This window comes from Leucopleurus acutus (genome assembly GCF_964270905.1).
Source record: "Leucopleurus acutus genome assembly, chromosome: 2".
Lineage (NCBI taxonomy): Eukaryota > Metazoa > Chordata > Mammalia > Artiodactyla > Delphinidae > Leucopleurus > Leucopleurus acutus.
The window spans coordinates 174,710,971-174,729,735 of NC_139143.1; the positions used below are offsets into that span (position 1 = coordinate 174,710,971).

At 46.7% G+C, this 18,765-nt stretch overlaps 1 protein-coding gene across 1 annotated transcript in view; it reads left to right on the forward strand.

Annotated features, from left to right (window-relative positions):
- Positions 1-18,765, forward strand: part of STPG1 (sperm tail PG-rich repeat containing 1) — a gene marked incomplete at its 3' end in the record, with an annotated part of 40,912 nt that overhangs the window by 14,301 nt on the left and 7,846 nt on the right. The window contains exons 3-6 of the mRNA XM_082833702.1: positions 2,789-2,890; positions 7,227-7,397; positions 12,400-12,508; positions 16,219-16,384. Of these exons, the coding sequence (XP_082689828.1) occupies positions 2,789-2,890; positions 7,227-7,397; positions 12,400-12,508; positions 16,219-16,384 (548 nt within the window). The remainder of the gene's footprint in view (positions 1-2,788; positions 2,891-7,226; positions 7,398-12,399; positions 12,509-16,218; positions 16,385-18,765) is intronic.

The window sequence follows — 18,765 nt, forward strand, 5'->3', positions numbered from 1 at the left end:
TTGGATAGTCATTAAGAGCAAACAGGCAGCATGCTCTCCCTCCAGGCTAAGAGGTGACAGTTCTCTTCCTACTTGTCCTGGACTCAAACCAGTTTGCAATGTGGCAGAATTAAAATGTGATTAAGGTCCAGTAGGGTTGCCAGATTTAGCAGATAAAAATACAGGATTCTTAATTTAGAATTTCAGATAAATAACAAACTACTTTAGTATAAGTATATCCCAAATATTGATTGGGACCTACTTACACTAAAATAGCTTTTTGTTGTTTATCTGAAATTCACATTTAACTGGGCAGGGTGGGATGGAGCAGGCTTGTGTTTTATCTGGCAGCCCTAGATCCTCAGACACATATAGGTGCCCAGAAAATTCTTGTGGGCTGATGCTGGTTTTGGGAGTGTGGCAGCAGACTGGGGGCTGGAGATGTCCAAGACTGTTTATTCTTTCAACCTAGAAGCGTCGCAGTTACACTTCCTGCTTCAGCTTTCCCTCACTGTAGGGACTCTGGAAGCTAAAAGGTGCCCGAAGTCATTTAGTGCAACATCTTCGATTTACACATGAGGAAACTGAGGTCTAGAGAGGTGACTAGATCAAGGTTACTTAGCTAGTAGCAGCACTGATGCTAGAATCCTAATTCAAAACTCAGCGGGATTGTTTTTCCTTTTATCCTGCACATTTTATCCTGCACTCGTCTGAGAGTTAGTTTGGCTTAGTGGTCAAGAGTCGACTGTCCTCACACTGCCTGGGTTCAAATTCTGGCTCTGTTACTTGCTGCGTGACCTTGGTCCTTATCCCTTTGGGCCCTGTCTTCTCATCTTTAAAATGAGGATTAAATGAGCTAGTGTGTATAAAGTACTCAGAACAGTGCCCGGCATGCAGTGACCATCAATAAACATATGCCATGGGCTTCCCTGGTGGCGCAGTGGTTAAGAATCCGTATGCCAATGCAGGGGACACGGGTTCAAGCCCTGGTCCAGGAAGATCCCACATGCCGTGGAGCAACAAAACCTGTGTGCAACAACTACTGAGCCTACGCTCTAGAGTCCGCGAGCTACAGCTGCTGAGCCCACGTGCCACAACTACTGAAGCCTGCGTGCCTAGAGCCCGTGCTCCACAACAAGAGAAGCCACCGCAATGAGAAGCCACGCACCGCAACGAAGAGTAGCCCCTACTTGCCACAACTAGCGAAAGCCCTCGTGCAGCAATGAAGACCCAACGCAGCCAAAAATAAATAAATAAAATAAATAAATTAAAAAAACAAACAAACAAAAAAAAACATATGCCAGTCCTGCAAACAGCCCCCTAGAAAAACCTCTTTCTGTTCCTTCCTGTAGCACCTCAAATTGCACCCACATGCCAGGGCTCTTCTGGTCGGGCTGCATCTCCTGCATCTCCTGCCTCACTCTCCTGGTAGTCAGCTCCCCCTCTGTCCACCAGGGACCATAATCACCTACAAGGCAGGAATCAGCTCCCCTGCCTCCACCTGCAAGGCTCAAAGGCTCACTGCATTTAAAATTCAGCACAGAAGAACCTGTTAATAGCCCTTAGATTAAACCATAATCACACACTGCTTGGGCCACACTGGAGAGTCCTTGAAGGCCCTGATGGTGCCTTGAGCTCTCTCTCTGCTCTGAGGAAGGTAGTAGGGATGGTGGGGACAGGAGGAGCCTGGGTGGCAGGTCTTAGAGGTAGCAAGCTCTGGAGTCAGGCTGCCTGGGTTTAAGTCTGCGCTTCACCATTTACTAGCTGCGGCCCCAACGTCTCCGGGCTTCGCTTTCCTTAAAATGGACCTGCTGATAGCCCCACTGCAAAAGGCTTGTGTACACCATCATGAAGCGCTGAATTCAGGTGCTGCCACGGACAGCAGTGGGACCTCGGGCAAGTTCATCTCTACGTGCCTCAGTGTCTCCATCTATAAAATGGGGGCATCCCTTTCTCACCGGGGGATTAAACGAGACAACCTTTGAAAAGCTCTTGGCACCAAGGAGGCACCCGGTAAACTCTCGAGACGGTGGGGCATCCTTATCCTTTCATGTCACTTGCCTGGCCAACTTTGGTCAACACTTACTTCCCCCTGGTAACTAGCATGGGAAATGAGACCCAAGCCCAATTAACTGCGACGGCAGAAATGAGCTTAGAAATCAAGCTTTTGCTTGTTCCTCTCTAACGTACCCGCATCACTTAGGACTTGAGCCCCATGAACCCGCCTCTTTTTGTCTGAGAGTTAGAAATGGTCTTGTTTGGGATGAAGGTTGTTGTTGTTTCATTTTGCTTTATAAACAGAAACACTCCCTGGTTTCTCTTCTGAAAGGCTGGAGAGGAAGCTGAGTCAGGTGGGGTGTGGTGAACATGAAATCGGTCACCCTTCCCTCGCCGTGGGCTTGGTGAACCCAGTCAACACACGCTGACACACACACTGACACACACACTGCACACACACACTGCACAGCCGCTGCCGCACTCAGGATTGCATTTTCTGCTCATATCTCTAATGGCACGAAGAAACAACAGCATTCTCCTGGAATGCAGTACAGCACAGTGGAAAGAGCAAGGGCCCTGGGGTGGGGGCGGGTCCCAGACCCGGGGTGGAATTCCAGCCCCAGCGCTTGCTAACTGAGATGGTGACTGGGCAGGTCAGGAATTGGTGGAGCCCGGCTGTCATCCACGAGGTGGCATCCCTGCCTGTCCCAGAGGGTTACAGTAAGGCTTAGTGTTAATGGATGTAAAACTTGCAGAAAAGCACCATGGAATTGAAAGTATCCCAATGACACTACGTTCTCTTCCCTTTCAGGATGATATCCCAGGTCCTGGGTTCTACAACGTCATTCACCAGTCGCCTGTGTTTGACAGTGTGTCGTTGTCTAGGAAAGGGACGTGTACTTTTCCCTCTATGGTGAGAACCCCTTCTCTGAACATTAACTGCTCGGTACTTTCCTTCATTCATTGCATAATCATACATTGGACAACTGATCCCTTCTCTCCAAAGGCCCGTGGTTCTAATTAGGAGAGTAACTGCCTCCTCAAATTTCCTGCAGGTAAACTGGAGCCTATGTCTTTAAGGAATTTTTTTCCCCACTGCTAACGTTGCCAGAATGGGAAGAGAAGCTAGAAGAATATTCAGAACCTGATCATCCAAAACCAATTTTGTCAGTGTGGAATGGACTTACAGATGTTTTCTTGAGATTTTTAGGCAGACCAGGAAAAAAGTTATTATTATACATCTTGCCCTAATAGGACTTTTTACACTGCTTAATCTAATTGGGTTATTCGAGTTACTGAGAAATCTGATGGGACCAAAAAGAAAACAGGCAGCAGGCAGGTAATTTAGTGATATTCCTCTCCTCCCCATTTCTCTCCTTTGTAAGATGTGGGTCTTTATCTTTGTGGAAGGCTACAGCTGTCAAGTAGCTAAACGAAGTTCCAATGTCTCCGACCAGACCTGGGCAAGGATAGTCTTTATTTGAACACCTCTCAGTTGCCAAGAAAAATAGATATAACAAGGAGAAAGGGTCAAAGTAGGGTAAGACTAGCTGAGGGAGGAAAGTGAAAAAGAAAGCAAACCCAAACTCCAGCATTAACAAAACACATATGCCGTCTGTCCCTTTAAAACTTATAATAATCTCTTCCAAAAATGTATTACGATACCTGACACTGGAATTGATTTTTTTTAAAAAAAAAAACCACACACAAAGAGACCATTTAAGACACACTGAATGCAGCCACTTATTGGAATTCAAGCTTGGCAGGGTTGAATACTCAAGGAGAAAACCGACTTTGGAGTTAACTCCTTATTAACAAAGACGTTGAGGCTGCACATGCCCCCCCCACCGTGAGTTCACAGAATAACCACGCCTCTGCTTCTCCTTCTGTCCCAAGCCCTGTGAGTAAAGAGACTCCAAAGCGATCTGCAGAAGAAGTGCCCCCTCCCAATGGCCTGGCACAGGAGACAGGACTTGAGACCCAATCTTGACTCAGCCGTGGGTTCTCGATGTGACCTCAAGCACGTCACCCTCTGTGTCCCAGTTGCCTCATCGAGTGGAGACTCCCTGGAGGCGATGGGCAAATTGACGTTGCAATGAGTAAAATAGACTTTGAAATTGCAGAGCATTATAAACATGTTGAATGTTATGATTGTCACCACCTGAGTCACAAACAAGACTTCCTGCAGCACCTAGGTTTTCTCTCTGAGACGTTGCCAAATAATGGCACTGCCCATCCCTGCCTGGTGCCAGAGAAGGCACTGAATCAGAGCACACCATCAATTCCCTGCTAGGCTTTACATGTAGTAACTTTCCAAATGACGTGGCTGGGCCACCTGGAGAAGAAGGAGTCCAAGGGAAGCTCTGTGTGTGACAGGATCTAATCAGGTCTTTAAAAAATTCAGACCAAACCCAAAAGAAGGCAGAAGGTGAGTTGTTGAGGCTTCCTCTGCCCGCTGTGATGGATATGGGGGTTTCTATTTCTGTTTGTAAACACATAAGTTCCTATATCCTTGGGAAGGGACCTTAAGTGGTTGGTGGAAGTCTGTCAGGAGATCCCCACATCTTGCCTTGTTCCTTCCCAAACTGGATGAGAATTTCATTCCTCCGCCCCTTCTTTTGCTGCCTTTCACATTCAGTGCCTCTTGTTTCCGGATCCCAATTCCCTGAGGGAATTAAAAGTAGTCCCCATCAGAGAAAGGTCTGCCTTACTGGAGCCAGTATGGCCAGCAGGAGCGTGTCTCTCTGGGTGAGGCCGACCAAAAGACTCTGCGGGTCAACACGCTTTAAAAACTTCCTGATGACTATTGGAGCAACAGCGCCCAGCCTTTTGAGAGGACCTGTCATCCGCCTAAATTCAAATCATCTGAAGAGCTTCACGACGGTATTCCAAAGCTTTGCTCCAGAATTATTCACGGGACGGACTAGAAAGTTAAATGGGGCAGGTGGGAGGAGGCGTCCATGGCCTTTCTGTAGTTGTGTGGTGGCAGCAGCGGCTCTGGAAGAGCTGGACAGAGGTTCATAAATGCCAGCATGTGGCCAAATTGGAGACCGGAGGCCTGGCAATGAAAAGAAAGCCAAGGGGCGGGGAGGGTTGTTGAGTGACCGTCAATTTCAACTAGACTCAGACTAATTCTACTGCAATGCTTTATGGAACTTTGCCTCAAATAGGAATTTTTTAGTACAGTTTTTCCCAAAGGGTATGTTAGTAGGTATCTTAAGCCAAAAGATTCTATGATGGAGGAAGGTTGGGGAAGGCTGTTTAAACAAAGCTAGACATGGGACTTCCCTTGTGGTCCAGTGGGTAAGACTCCGCACTCCCAATGCAGGGGGCCTGGGTTCAATCTCTGGTCCAGGAACTGGATCCCACGTGCATGCCGCAACTAAGGAGTCCACGTGCTGCAACTAAGAGCTTGCACACTGCAGCTAAACATGCCACAACAAAGATCCTGCATGCTGCAACTAAGTCCCAGTGCAACTGAAATAAATAAATAAATAAATATTAAAAGAAAAAAAACCCAAAGCTAGAGAGGTTTCTTTATTGCAGACCTTCCCAGAGCACTTACTACACCAACGTGTGTTATGAATCTTCAAAATGGGAACATGGTGTGAAACTTCTCAAATTTATTTGACCCTGGAACTCTCTCCTTGCTGCTGCTACCACCAACACAACCTTATCTCACAGACCTGGAAGGCCGAGGAACACACTTCGGGAACTAGCGCTTTAGAAGAACACCCTCTGCCCACTCTGTTGGGTGACTCAGGATAGACACGCTACAAATGGCAGCACCAAGGAAGGTCTGACCTTGCCACCCTTCTTCTGTGGAAGTTAGAAGGAAAGAGCAGAGGTGTGTCTGCCCCGTCGGGCACAGCAGATTTCGGGTAGTGATTCTTCCAGAGCTAAAACCTCCCACAGGCATTTATCAGCTGTTCGTCTTGTAGATGCAAACGCATTGCTGTGACTCCTCTCGGCTCATTCTTCTTCAGAATGGATATCTGATCCATATCCTCTCATGGAGGCGAGAATGTTGGTTCCAACACTTCGCTAGCTGAGGAAGTTCAGGGTCCTCATCTGTAAAGTGGGGATATTCATAATATCCTCGAGCCAGGGTTGTCATGAGGATCCAATGCAACGCCCCTGCAAAGTACTGGGTTAACTATTGCCCCAAATGCAAAGGTAAGGTGAGTCCAAGGCTGGGGTGACCTTACTTCTGGGAACATCAATGAATCCTTACCGTTAGGAGGAGGTGGAGCTGGGACTCGAACCCAGGTTAGACTCAGGGCAGCTAAGACTCTGGAAAGAACACTCCTGCTTCTGGTGGCACATCCACCCACATTACTGGTGGTCCATGAACCAGATGGTGAGGACCATTGCCGCCACGTACAGAGTGAAGTCAGGCGAGGGGCTGATGCCTTCCCACACCTCCTCCACTTTCTGCGCTTGTTTATTGACCCCTGTCAAGTGGAGGAGACCCAGGGCAATGTTCTCAAGCTTTTACCCATAAAATAATGACATTTTTTTGTTGTTGTCTTATCAGACTTCAATACCTGCCATACTATCCCAGGGTAAGGTGATGTTATCGCCGAGTTTTTATGGCTTTTGTCCCTGTTCATTTGGCAAACATTGATTCTGTTTGGTTTTTTTTTAACTGAAAATAGTTTATCATGGCTTCCTGGAAGGAGTAGTATTGGTTTCTGTTGAAACAGCAAAAATATCATAGAGTTTTATGAAATCAGTGATTAGGTGGTGGATAGGAGATGTGGGTGGGAGGCAAGCCCTATGGAGCCTTGTACCTTTAAGATGTTAGAAGCAAACTTGTTATTTAGGAAATTTGGATTATTTAAACTTAGAAACAAAAAGTGAGGGTTTTACTCAAAGGAAAACCAAGGTTGGAAGAAGCAAGTCTAAAGTGTCCCATCATATAAATCACCCACCAGCTGATGAGTCAAGTATAAGTGTCCTGAAATGAGATTGGGTGGAAATGCTTTTATGGAAGAACTATCTTTGCCAAGTCCCAAACATAAGATGAATAATTAGAGTTAGTTTACAGAAGTTAACACAGGTCTGAACTTGCATTTTCCAAGAGCAAATTCTCAAAGCCCAAGGTCATTTTATCATTGTTACCTGCCAGGGTTTCACCTTTTATAAAATGTGTTTAGACCTGGTGCTGGGCACCATCTTTTTGACATCGGCCCTTCAGAGCCATAAGATACGTGATGATGTGGATTCCCTTGACTTTCTCCTCACAGTGTGAACGACTGGACACCATCGTCTCTAAATACCCTGCAGCTAACGCGTACACTATATCATCACGTTTTGTTTCGAAGAAAGACTTCAGTAATTCCTGTTCCAGCATGTTCCAGTTGCCAAGCTTCGTGAAAGTTCTCAAATTTGAAACTCCTGCACCAAACCATTACAATGTAAGAACACTGCCTGTGCTTCTTAAATATATATTGAATTAATGGTTTGCTAAAATAAAAGAAAGGAAGGGGGGAGCTTTGGGGAATAGCATTTTCTGCAATTGGTAAGCCAGTTAGCATTTGCTGACTACCCAGTGGCTACATGAGGCTGGACAAAACTCTCATAGGGAATTTGCAGAAAAATGTGGGCAACACGGAGGTCAGTATAGAGCAGTGGGAAGACCACTGCCCCGGAAAATACTTACTGCAATTACTCTTATCACATAAGTTTTCTGGGACAGTTTTCTCATCTGTAGCAATGATTATATTACGTACCACTTTATCTGCAGACACTATTATATTCTTTTTTTTTTTTTTTTTGCGGTACTCGGGCCTCTCACTGTTGTGGCCTCTCCCGTTGTGGAGCAACAGGCTCCGGACGCGCAGGCTCAGCGGCCATGGCTCACGGGCCCAGCCGCTCTACGGCACGTGGGATCTTCCCGGACCGGGGCACGAACCCATGTCCCCTGCATCGGCAGGCGGACTCTCAACCACTGCGTCACCAGGGAAGCCCTGACACTATTTTATTCTTGCAGGGAAAATAAACTTCTGTCTTCCCATATCAGAAAATTGGGGTTTTTTAACAGCAATGGTTCACCATTTCCCCTCACTTTGTAGTGACTGAGGCAGAATGGTGTGGTTAACAGGTAAGAGACAGACTCAGGTTCAAATCTCGACTCTGCCATTTTCTAACTGTGTATGGCTTTGGGCAAGTCTCTTAACCTTTCAGGACTCAGTTTATTGATCTGTAAAGTGGGGTTATATGTCTACTCCATGGTGTTAATGTAAACATTAAATGAGATAGTCTAGGCTGAGTGCTTACCTAGCACAATATCTGGTGCACGAGGACTCTACAATGCATGAAAACTGGTAGAACTGTCTTTAGGGAAGCCCCGTTACCTCTTGAGTTTCAATTGTAAAAGGGAATTAATTATACTTGCCCTACAGGGTTATCATAAGAAGCATATGAGACTACAAATATGAAAGCACTCTGAAATACCTAAGACATGAATTGTACATAAGGTAGTAATATTATTATACTATATTTAAGAATATTTTGGTCTTAGAATACTTCATTTTAAATTTCCTTTTTCTTTTATAATATTTATAAATAATATTGATTTTTCTGACTACAAAGATCCTGCCTACCTTCTATGATGAATCCAATCAATTATAACATGTTCAAAGCAATACAAGTGCCTGCTAGGCCAGCATGGTCCAAAAGGAATCTCAGTATAACAGGAGCCACATACATCATTTAAGTTTTCCTAGTAGCTACATTTAAAAGTAAAAAGAAACAGGTGAAATTAGTTTTAATTATAGATTCTATTTAACCCAATATATTCAAGATATGGCAATATCTAATCAATATAAAAATTATTAATTAGATGTTTTACATTCTTTCCCTCATATTAAGTCCTTAAAATTCAGTGTATATTTTATACTTGCAGCACATCTGAATGTGGACCAGCCATGTTTGCAGAGCTCAATAGCTTCATGTGGCCAGTGGCTACTGTTTGGGGTAGTATAGCTCTAGATACTCTTCTCTTAGGGTAATCAGAGCCTGAAAATAAGAATGATGATGATATGATGAAGCAGTTTTCACGGTCTATGTGCTGTTCTAAGAGTTGTGTATTCACTTATTTCATACTCACAAGAACCCAGGAAGTGGATTCTCTTATTCTCAATTTACAGAAGAGGAAGCTGAGGCTCAGAGAGGGGAAGGGACTTGCCCAAAGTTACCCAGCTTGAAGGGACTGTTCCCACATCGGTGAGCATGGGCAGGTGCCGAGGTATAAAGCTGGGGAGTGATCAGAGTCCCCATGTTCCAGCCTTGCCGGGCTTCCCTTCATAAATCCTGTGGCTGCTCTGTGCCAGACCAGTGATACAGCTTAGATCCCAGTGGGGAACTCAAGATGAGAACTAGGAGACAGACAAACAAAATAATTACTGTGTGGCCAGCTCTGAGGGAGTCAAACAGTTGGAGCCTGAGAAAGAGAGTATGTGTGGGGTGTGGAGGTTGGCAATACCACGTACTTTAGACTGGGTGGTCAGAGAAGGTCCTGAGACAAGGATTGAGGGAAGAGCCAGAGTTGGGGGAACAGCATGTGCAAAGGTCCTGGGATGGGGAACAGCATGTGCAAAGGTCCTGGGATGGGGAACAGCATGTGCAAAGGTCCTGGGACAGCAAACACCTTAGCCCATGGGGAACTGTAAGAAGGTAGCTAGAGAGAGTTCCCTGGTGGTCCAGTGGTTAGGACTCGGCGCTTTCACTGCCGTGGGCCCCTGTTCAATCCCTTGTCAGGGAACTAAGATCTTGTAAGACATGTGACGCAGCCAAAAATAAACCAAAGTATCTAAAGTAGAATGAACTAGGGGGGCTCGGGGGAGAGGGGACGAGGAGAGGCCAGACAGATAGGCAGGGACCAGTTCATGCAAGGCCCTAAAGGGAGGGAGTTCGAATTTTGTTCTCTGTGTGCTGGGAAGCCCTCCTTGAGGAGGATAGGAGGTGTGGAGTGATGTCTTCTGATGTACCTTTTAAAAAAGATTCCTCTAGTTGCTGTGTGGAGAATGGACTGCAGTGTGGGTTAAGGGTGGATTTTGAAAAAACAGTTAGGAAGCTGTCATGATAACAAAAGAGAGGTCGAGGTCTGGTCCAGGCAAGTGATAATGAATGTGCTTGGCCATTGCGCCGTTGCCATTCCTGAGAGAGGGCTGGGCTCCTTGGGAGACAGACACAAGTGCAGGCTGTCTCCGTGTGAGCGCCCGCTCTGCGTCCTCCTGGGGGCTGCTGAAGGGCACTGTGGTGTTAGTGCTTCGTGCCTTCACCTCCCCAGCCCACTGCTCCTTCACCCTGGCTTCCTATCTCCAAGGCCCAGCTCAGGTCCTGGCATGCAATAATCATGCAATAAATGTTTATGACTCCAAAGGAATAACTTCCTTTGTTAATCAAGAAATGACCATTCCCCACGTCAGGACTCTGCCACCAGATCAATTTTAGTTTGCAGGTTTTTTGTTCATTATTGTTTTAATGTGGCTCTGAAAATAATACGTGCTCATCATAAAATATCTTCGAACATCACAGAAACCCATGAGCCAGAAAGTGGAAGTCCCTCATCATTATGCTCTGCAAACAAACATCAAAAACCGGGGGCAGGGCTTCCCTGGTGGCGCAGTGGTTGAGAGTCCGCCTGCCGATGCAGGGGACACGGGTTCGTGCCCCGGTCCGGGAAGATCCCACATGCCGCGGAGCGGCTGGGCCCGTGAGCCATGCCTGCTGAGCCTGCGCGTCCGGAGCCTGTTGCTCCGCAACGGGAGAGGCCACAACAGTGAGAGGCCCGCGTACCGCAAAAAAAAAATAAAAAAAAAAACCAGGGGCAGTATTGTTCGTATTCTCTTCCTCCAGTGGTCCTTCCCTTGGTTTTGGGATTATGCTGTCCACAGTATGCGTGCGTTTTCTACTTAATTATATCTGGGATTTGTTTTTGCCCATGGCAATACAATGAATCTGCTTCATTCTTTTTTAACCTGCCAGTGGAGCTGACTCTTCCTAGTCTAATGGTGAAATCTTCCAGTAACACCCACACTCAGTGTATACAAAAATGCCCCCTTTTTCTGTTGCTTTTCTGTCTGGGCGAGGAATAAAGCTGAAGTAGTGTTTTGTCTACAGGAGGCTTTTTTCAGACCTGGAGAACAATGGTTGAGTCAACTGGCGAGGAGCAGAAATGCGGTAATCCTGTTAGCCACACTGTGCTTTGAGGCTGTCAAGACCTCTCTACCTTTGCTTACTGCGATCCCCCGCTTCTCTGTTGGAAGCCTTTCCCTTGGTACCTGTTATTACTTCCTCTCTGGCGTCCTGGCTCTTCTCCCCGTGTCCAGTAATTAGCCTGGTCCACCTGATCTTTTTGTCTGCCCTCTCTGCAGGCAGTCTGGCCGTCAGGACCCTGGGAAAAGCGAAATTCCTCTGCCTTTGTCAACACAAAATCAAAATGCCATCTGCATTTCTCGAGAAACATTTTTTTTGACAAAGGAGTAGCACAGAAAATCAAGCATCCTGGCCTCAGCAAATAGTTTCACTCATTCAGTAAATATTCCAGCCATTGCAGGCACAATTTTTATTGCATCTTTTATCTAATGAATACAGGAGACTGACTGCAAATTAGCCTTTAAAATATTTATGATTCATCATAAGAACGATCTCAGGGTTCTTTTTTTTTTTTTCCAAAATTATTTTTAGCGTTCTGAACTCACTGGACACTCTCTAATGTATATTGCCTGGGTCAACCAAAATTCTAAATTTCTGGTCAGCCCAAAAGAGTCAAGACAGTGCTTACAAATCTGATCCTAATCTTAAGTTACACAATTTCTTTGTGTGTCCTAAATCCCACATGTATTGAAGGATTATCTGAGCAGTGAGGAATCAGGGTGGGGATATGTAGGACTAAGTGTTCTGAAAAGAAAGAAAATCGTAGAAAACATGATGAAAATAATTTGCCTATGTAATGTTACACACTTTTTAGAAAAACAGATGATTTGTGTTGACCGGCTGTCCCCTACCCCCAACCCAACAGCACTCTGCCTCAAGTGGAGCAGGGATTATCTGATCCATTTTACAGATGAGAAAACTCAAATTCAGAGAAATTAATCCGTTTGAGCAGGATACGCTGCCCTGTGTGCGGGGAGCGAGCCCGGAAGCCAGGGCCGCCGGCTGGTTCAGGCCACCGTCCTCCGTGTTGTGTTGGGTCCCCAGACACTGGCTAGCGATGACAAGCTCTTCCGCCAGTCCAGCTGCGGTGAAGGGGAAGGCTTAGCCAATGTGACGTTTTCCACTCACGTGCGCTCATTTTCTGAAGACAGGTTTAAATTTGTTTGTTTTTTTAACCCCAAAGTGCCCCTCGTCCAGACACAACAAGGACAAAGAAAGGCAAGACACTGAGCACACCGTGCTTATTTTCTCCCCCAGGCCTCTGTCTCTTGCTGCAAACAGGCAAACAACGTTTGTGCCCGAGCCGGGTTCATGTCCAAAACCCAGAGAGGACTTTTCACTATTACTAAAACAGGACCTGCCCCAGGTAAGCAGCTGCCTCGCACTGGCCTTGACTTAAGTCTTCCTGTACCAGATCTGATCAGCAGGGCACTTCTCAGGGAGTCTCTTTGGAAGGAGTTAGGCATTGAGGGAAGAGGGGGTGCAGGCAGGTATTGCACAAAGAGGAGAAGACTGGCTCCCCATTCGGGGGAAGAACGGCGGCTCTGGAAATGGACCCCAGGGCGGCCTATCACGTCAGCCTGCCTTCCAGACCCAGAGCACCTGCTTTGGGCAGCCAGCTGGGGAGGGGCTTCTCATGCCAGAAGTGTGCCCATGCGCGTACCCCAGGTGCCCTCCCAGGCGCTGGGGGGAGGCGGGGCACACAATACGCTCTGATCCTTGGACACTTGGCTGCAATATTCCTTTCCTCCCATGTCTACAAAGCGGCTTCATCATCTATCATCAAATGATGCGAAATAGCTCTGTTTCCAGAGCGCCTACTCAGTGCTATGTTTTTCCACGCGGTCCTCACACATCTGTCCTCATAGGGCCACACTCTTAGTCCTGTGTTTCAGGTGAGGAAATGGAGGTCCAGAGAGTTGAAGCAACTCAGCATCACGCAGCTAATAAACGGCCGGCCTAAGCCCAGAGGTGTCTGACTGAGGAACCTCTTAACCCTGTCATCCCAGTGTGACTTCTGAAGCCTCCAGGATTCAGGAACACACAAGGGCTCACCTGCAGATGTTTTCCCTGCTGGGCTGGGGAAAGGCATTGCACCTGTTCTGTGCCCTCAGACCTCCTCCCCATCCCAGCCTCAGTGAAAATTTTCCAGAGGGGTCTGGTGACATAGCAGTCCATACTCAAGACCCCCGAGGGAGCTCTGGGCCCCAGAGCCCAGAGGAGGAGCAGGGAGGGTTTACCTCTGCAAATAATGCTTCTCGGATGGGGGTGTGGGCAAAATCGCAGCGCATGTCAGATTTCAGCAAATCCAGATTAAAGTTGAGATCAGTCTGAGGCTGAATAACAAAACCAGCCCTAATTAGGAGGCTAAGCCTGGCTAAAGCTCCCTGCCTTGCATCACCACGGGCAAAACCCCACCTTGTTTGTTTATACAGGAGAATAAAGCCAGCACCCCTGGGGTTTGGCCAGAGGTGCCACCAGAAAGCCCCTGGGAAGTGGGCAGCTCCTCCCTGTGGGAGGGTCCCGAGGGGCCCCTTGTAACACAGCAGGAAGGGGAGAGGTGGGCACCAGCATCTTTTAAGCTCCTACTGTGTGCCAGGAGCTTTCAAAACCCCATGGAGGGTTGCCTGGCACATATGTGCTCCGAGAGTGGGGGTTATTATTAATATTATTATATCCCCACTTTACAAGCAAAAATGATATATAGAAAACAGGTGACTAGTCCAGGGTCCCACTGCTGGATTTGAATCCAGCTCGATGCCTGGTGCCTTCAGGACTCTCCCCGCATCCCCCAAATTTGCCAGGGGCCACAGCCTGGGGAATCTGCTTCTCTGAGAGAAACAATCTGCTTTGACCTCTCAGAAAAACGCTGTGGTTTCTGCTTCTCCCCCTTGTGGGAAGAAACCAGATGTGGAGCCATGATTGGCATCCCTGCTGGGTTCCGCCCACCCAGCGTGCCCAGGCTCAGGGGCTGAGGGCCGGGTCTGGTCTGCCTTCAGTTCTGAGCAAAATGCTCACCTTTACACATTGGCTGGCTGGATTTTCTACAGTCTGGCTGCAGCAAACACAAGGCCAAGCACTTCCCCAACATCCTCCTCTCTATTTCTCCTTAAAAACAAAAAAGTTATTAGATCATGGGGAAACAACTATGGTAAAGTGTCACTTGAAAAACGTGGGTGACACGGTCGAATCCACTCTGTGGACCCAACACCATGAGACAGTGTCCAGTGCACGATAGAAAGACCGGGGTAAATACAGCAGAGAGTTCAACCCTGGTTTATTCTGGGCCTTGAGAGCATGAATGCCTTTCCCCCTTGCTTCTGCTTTTTAACATTTTATAATCAAGCGTTGCTTTAAACTATTTTTTTGGTAGGGGGAATAAAAATAAAAAATAAATATAGGTATATGTAAAAAACCCAGAAAGATAATTTTAGAGATATATACCAGTATTATAAATGCTGCTAACTGGACATCTGTTTGTTTTTTTTTTAACTTTAGCATATATTGGGACCATCTTTTCATGTTATTAAAAATCCTCCTAGAACATCTTCTGTTAATGGATGCATAGTATTCCATTATCTGGTGGTACCATCAGTTAAGGAACAAATGCCCTCTTGCTGGCATTTAGGTTGTTTTAAATGGATCACTCATATAAATAGAGTGGGAGCAAACATCCTCATAGCTCACAACTTGTGTACAATCAAGATTATCTCCTTACATAAATTGCCTAATGTGAAATTGCTAAGTCGAAAGGTATGTAAAATATTTAAAGTTTTTGATATTTGTGACCAAATTGCCCTTCAGCACAGAGATAATTTATCCTCCTGCTTCTATGAGAAATATGCTTTCCCTCACCTTTGCCATCAATGAGTATTACCATTTCAATAAAATCTTGCTAATATGTCCCATATTGTTGTTTTCAGTGCTTTTGCAATGAAAAAGTCGATTTTATTTTTTTAAAAATTAACTTTACAGTGGTTAGAAAATTTGAAATATTTTTCCCACCCACAATGCCACCATTAATATAGTTTTTCCCACTTTTCTGGGTTCCCACCTATTTTTACTCACATGTATCCATTTGCACACTGACGTCATAGTGTATACAGTATAGACTGTCAGGCTTTATTTTACTTTTCTCACTCACCTTTATTTTTGAGAACATTGCCATAGGCTTCATGGCCTTTGCATTTGCCACCCTCAGGGCTGATATTCCACCAGATTAGGCTGTTTTCCCATAACTGTGCCCTTGTACTTGGACCTTTGGGCTATTCATCGTTTCTCACACTGTAGCTACTGCTGTTGTGTACATCTTTAGGCTTAGAGCTTTTCCATTATGTTGAATAATTTCCTTAACTTCCAAGTAATAGGAAGCCAGGGTCAAAGTGTGCAGCATCTTGAAGGCCTTTGCCTAGTACTGCCGCTTTGCACCCCAAAATGCCTGCCCCCATTTACAGGGTTACTTGCTCTTTAGGGTGAGACTGCTCCCTCTTTACCCCAGCTCAGATCATTCTCTTCTTCCTTAAAGCTTTGTGCACAGCCAAATTACTTATATTCTGACAGTTTCTTGAGACAAGGCATGGTGGGGAAGCATGGACCTTGGAGAAAGGTGGGTCTGGGTCCACATAGCAGGTGCTCAATAAATATTTGTTGATTACATAATAGTTACTGAGCAGCTACCATGTGCCAGGAACCTAAAATGTTCTTTTTCTACCATAGCCTCCCAGTTGTTGGAAGAATTATTATCCTTAGTTTATGGAGGAGGAAGCTGGGCTTAGGCCCTGGTTAGATGAATGTCCTTTGGCAAATTACTGAATATCTCTGAGCCTATTTCCTCATGTTTAGAATGGAGGTGCTAATACCCACCTTGCAGGGCTGCCGTGAGGATTAAATGAGCCACATACGTGATGCACGGACACATGTTCTCTAAATGGTGAGCGTTGTTTTCAGTTATTCCAGGCCCCTTCTACTTGACCATCCTGGAGTGATACTGCCTTAGAGTCATTAAATGTATTCTTACTGCTTTTTATTTTTTTGAGAGAAGTTCTTTATTCTGTTTTAAAATTTCTTTCTGCTCAGGGCATTATAATGTCAACGAATCCCTTGTGAAGCAGTCGCCGAAGATATTAATGTCTTGTTTTAAATCAAAAACTGGCCGTGGATTAAAACTGATGTCGACAGGCCCAGGACCCGGTTATTACAACCCAGGAGGTCACATCGAAGTTCAGAAAAAGACTCTTATCCCGTGAGTCCTGATCATCCTGGTCTTTCTTCTGAAAGGTATTCTGGGGAAGGACCCAAACCTGGGGAGAAAAGGAAGGGGTGTCACAGCTTGGCAGACACAGGCCGAGTTGCTCTCCTGGGGCCCTTGCTGACACATAGCAGGTGCTCAAGAAATACTTGTTGAATACGTAGTATTTACTGAGTAACTCTTGTATGCCAGGAACTTAACATCTTCTTCAATGATCATAACAACTCTATTGTAGGCATGATTATTCTTACTTCATAGAGGAGGAAGCCAGGCCTCAGCGAGGCTGAAAGACTTGCGTAAGTCCACACAGCTAACTTGAGATGCACCTGGGACTCAGGCTCAGGACTGTTTGCATCTTCCAACATTCCCCATGATGCTGTACTCTCCTGGTGCTGGTATTATTCTATCTTTATAATATAAAATCTCCACTGGGGTGGCAGGATATACGAAAGCGGTAAAACTCTCATAGCTTTGTACTGATAGGTTAACAGCCTAGACTTTGGAGTTGGTCAGCCCTGCTAGATTTGAACGTCAGCTCTGCTATATTCATGCTGTGTGACCATCAGCACTGTGCTAACCCCTCTGAGCCTGCATGCCCTCGATTGTAAAGTGGGGATAATTTATCCGAAAGTTGCTTTCTGATTTAAAAAATATATTTGATATAGTAGGTACAAATAGTGAGTCAATAACACAAATTTTAAAAGACAGGGATTTGTGTTACTGTTTTTAATCTCCTGTACATTGATGTTACTTTCACCTCAGAGGCTCAAAACTTCACGGGGCTTAATATTCCTCAAATGGGTCTAGAACTTCTAGAGCTAAGTGCCGTGAAGGTCAGCCGTCCTGTCACTCAACAGGATTGGCTGTTGTGAGGGCTGACCAGCAGGGCTGGGACCAAGGGTATAGCCACCTGGGAGCCTCCAGAGAGCTCAGGCAGCTGGCTGGGCGCAGAGCCACAGGGGGTTAGGAGGCTGGGTGGCCCGGGGAGGCTGGCAAACTGGGTCTACTCGGACCATGAGCCCAGGGCAAGGGGTCAGGGGTGAGGGAGAGGAGCAAGACATGAGCCTGCTGAGTCCAACCCAGGACCTGGGGAAGGGATTCAGACCTCAGATGGAGTCCACCAGCTGAGTCCCTTCTGCCCTTCGGATCTGGGGTTCTGCAGGCTGACCTTTCATAGGCTGCAGGACTCGGGACCAGGGCGGGAAAGTCTCCAGGAACAGGCTCTCTCCAAACGTCAGGGACTTCCTGCCTCTGGGTTGGCTTGGGCACCACTACACACAACCTTTCCCTATGCTGCCCCCAAATGGAGTGGGAGAGAGGATGGGCTTTGGGGTTAGCAGACCTGAGTGAGAATCACAGCTCTGTCTCTAGCAGAGACTTCTCCTCCCTGAGCCTCCATGTTTCCATGTATTAAGTGGAGATAAGAACCTTATCTCATGGGGGTTCTGTGAGGATTAGATGAGAAAGTGCTTGAAAATAGCTCTCACTCTTCTTATTACAGCAGCTATTATTCTATATCCTAGAGAGGATATGTGACGATAGAGGATGCAGCTGTTTTGAGGCATGGAGGCTCAAGCCCCCACCCTGACTCTGGAAGCTTCTTCAGGGAAACGATGAGAGGAGGGTGAGGGGCACTCGGTGTTTAACCGCCTTCCCCAGAGCGGTGTCATTTGGCCTGCGTCCGAGTTTGGATGAGTGGTTTGAAATAGCCTCATTTTATGGCATTCGCATCTGTCAGTCAGCAGGCCCTGGAGGTTTCTGGTGCTGTGCTGAGGGCTATGGGGGAGCTCACATGGACAGAGCACCATCCATACCTTCATGCTCACCTGGCAACAACTCCAGAGCAAGGCAGAGGAACGTGCCACAAAACGCTGGATCGTGTGGGCCCCAAGGTTGCATGACCACACTCCCCCACCAAGGGTGCCAGCTTTCTGATGGGAGCAGTGCAGTAGTGCTGGTGTGTCTGGGGGTATCTGGGGCGCACTGGCTCTCTGTGATGCTTCGTGAATGGTGGCTCCTGGGTTAATAAACCTAGGAAGCACTGCATACAATCCCTCTCCCCCGGGTGCATCACAGTATACATGAGCTTATTAAAGGCTCTGAGAAGGCCCGCAGTAAAGAGACCTGTCAAACCCGGTGTCTCTTAAACTTGGGCCCACCCTGGTGAGTGGACAGTGCCCCAGCCTCCACGGCAGGCTCTGTGGTCTGGGGCTTCTCTCAGCGCCTCCCTGGACCTTTGTTTCTCCATTTGTGAAAAGAGGGGAAATCTTTCCATTTCTCACACTCTGTGACCCCAGCTTTGCTCACCATGTCACTTCGGAGAGCATACGGAGGCAGTGAACATGGGGCCAGGCAGGACCCACAGAGGAAGTCCA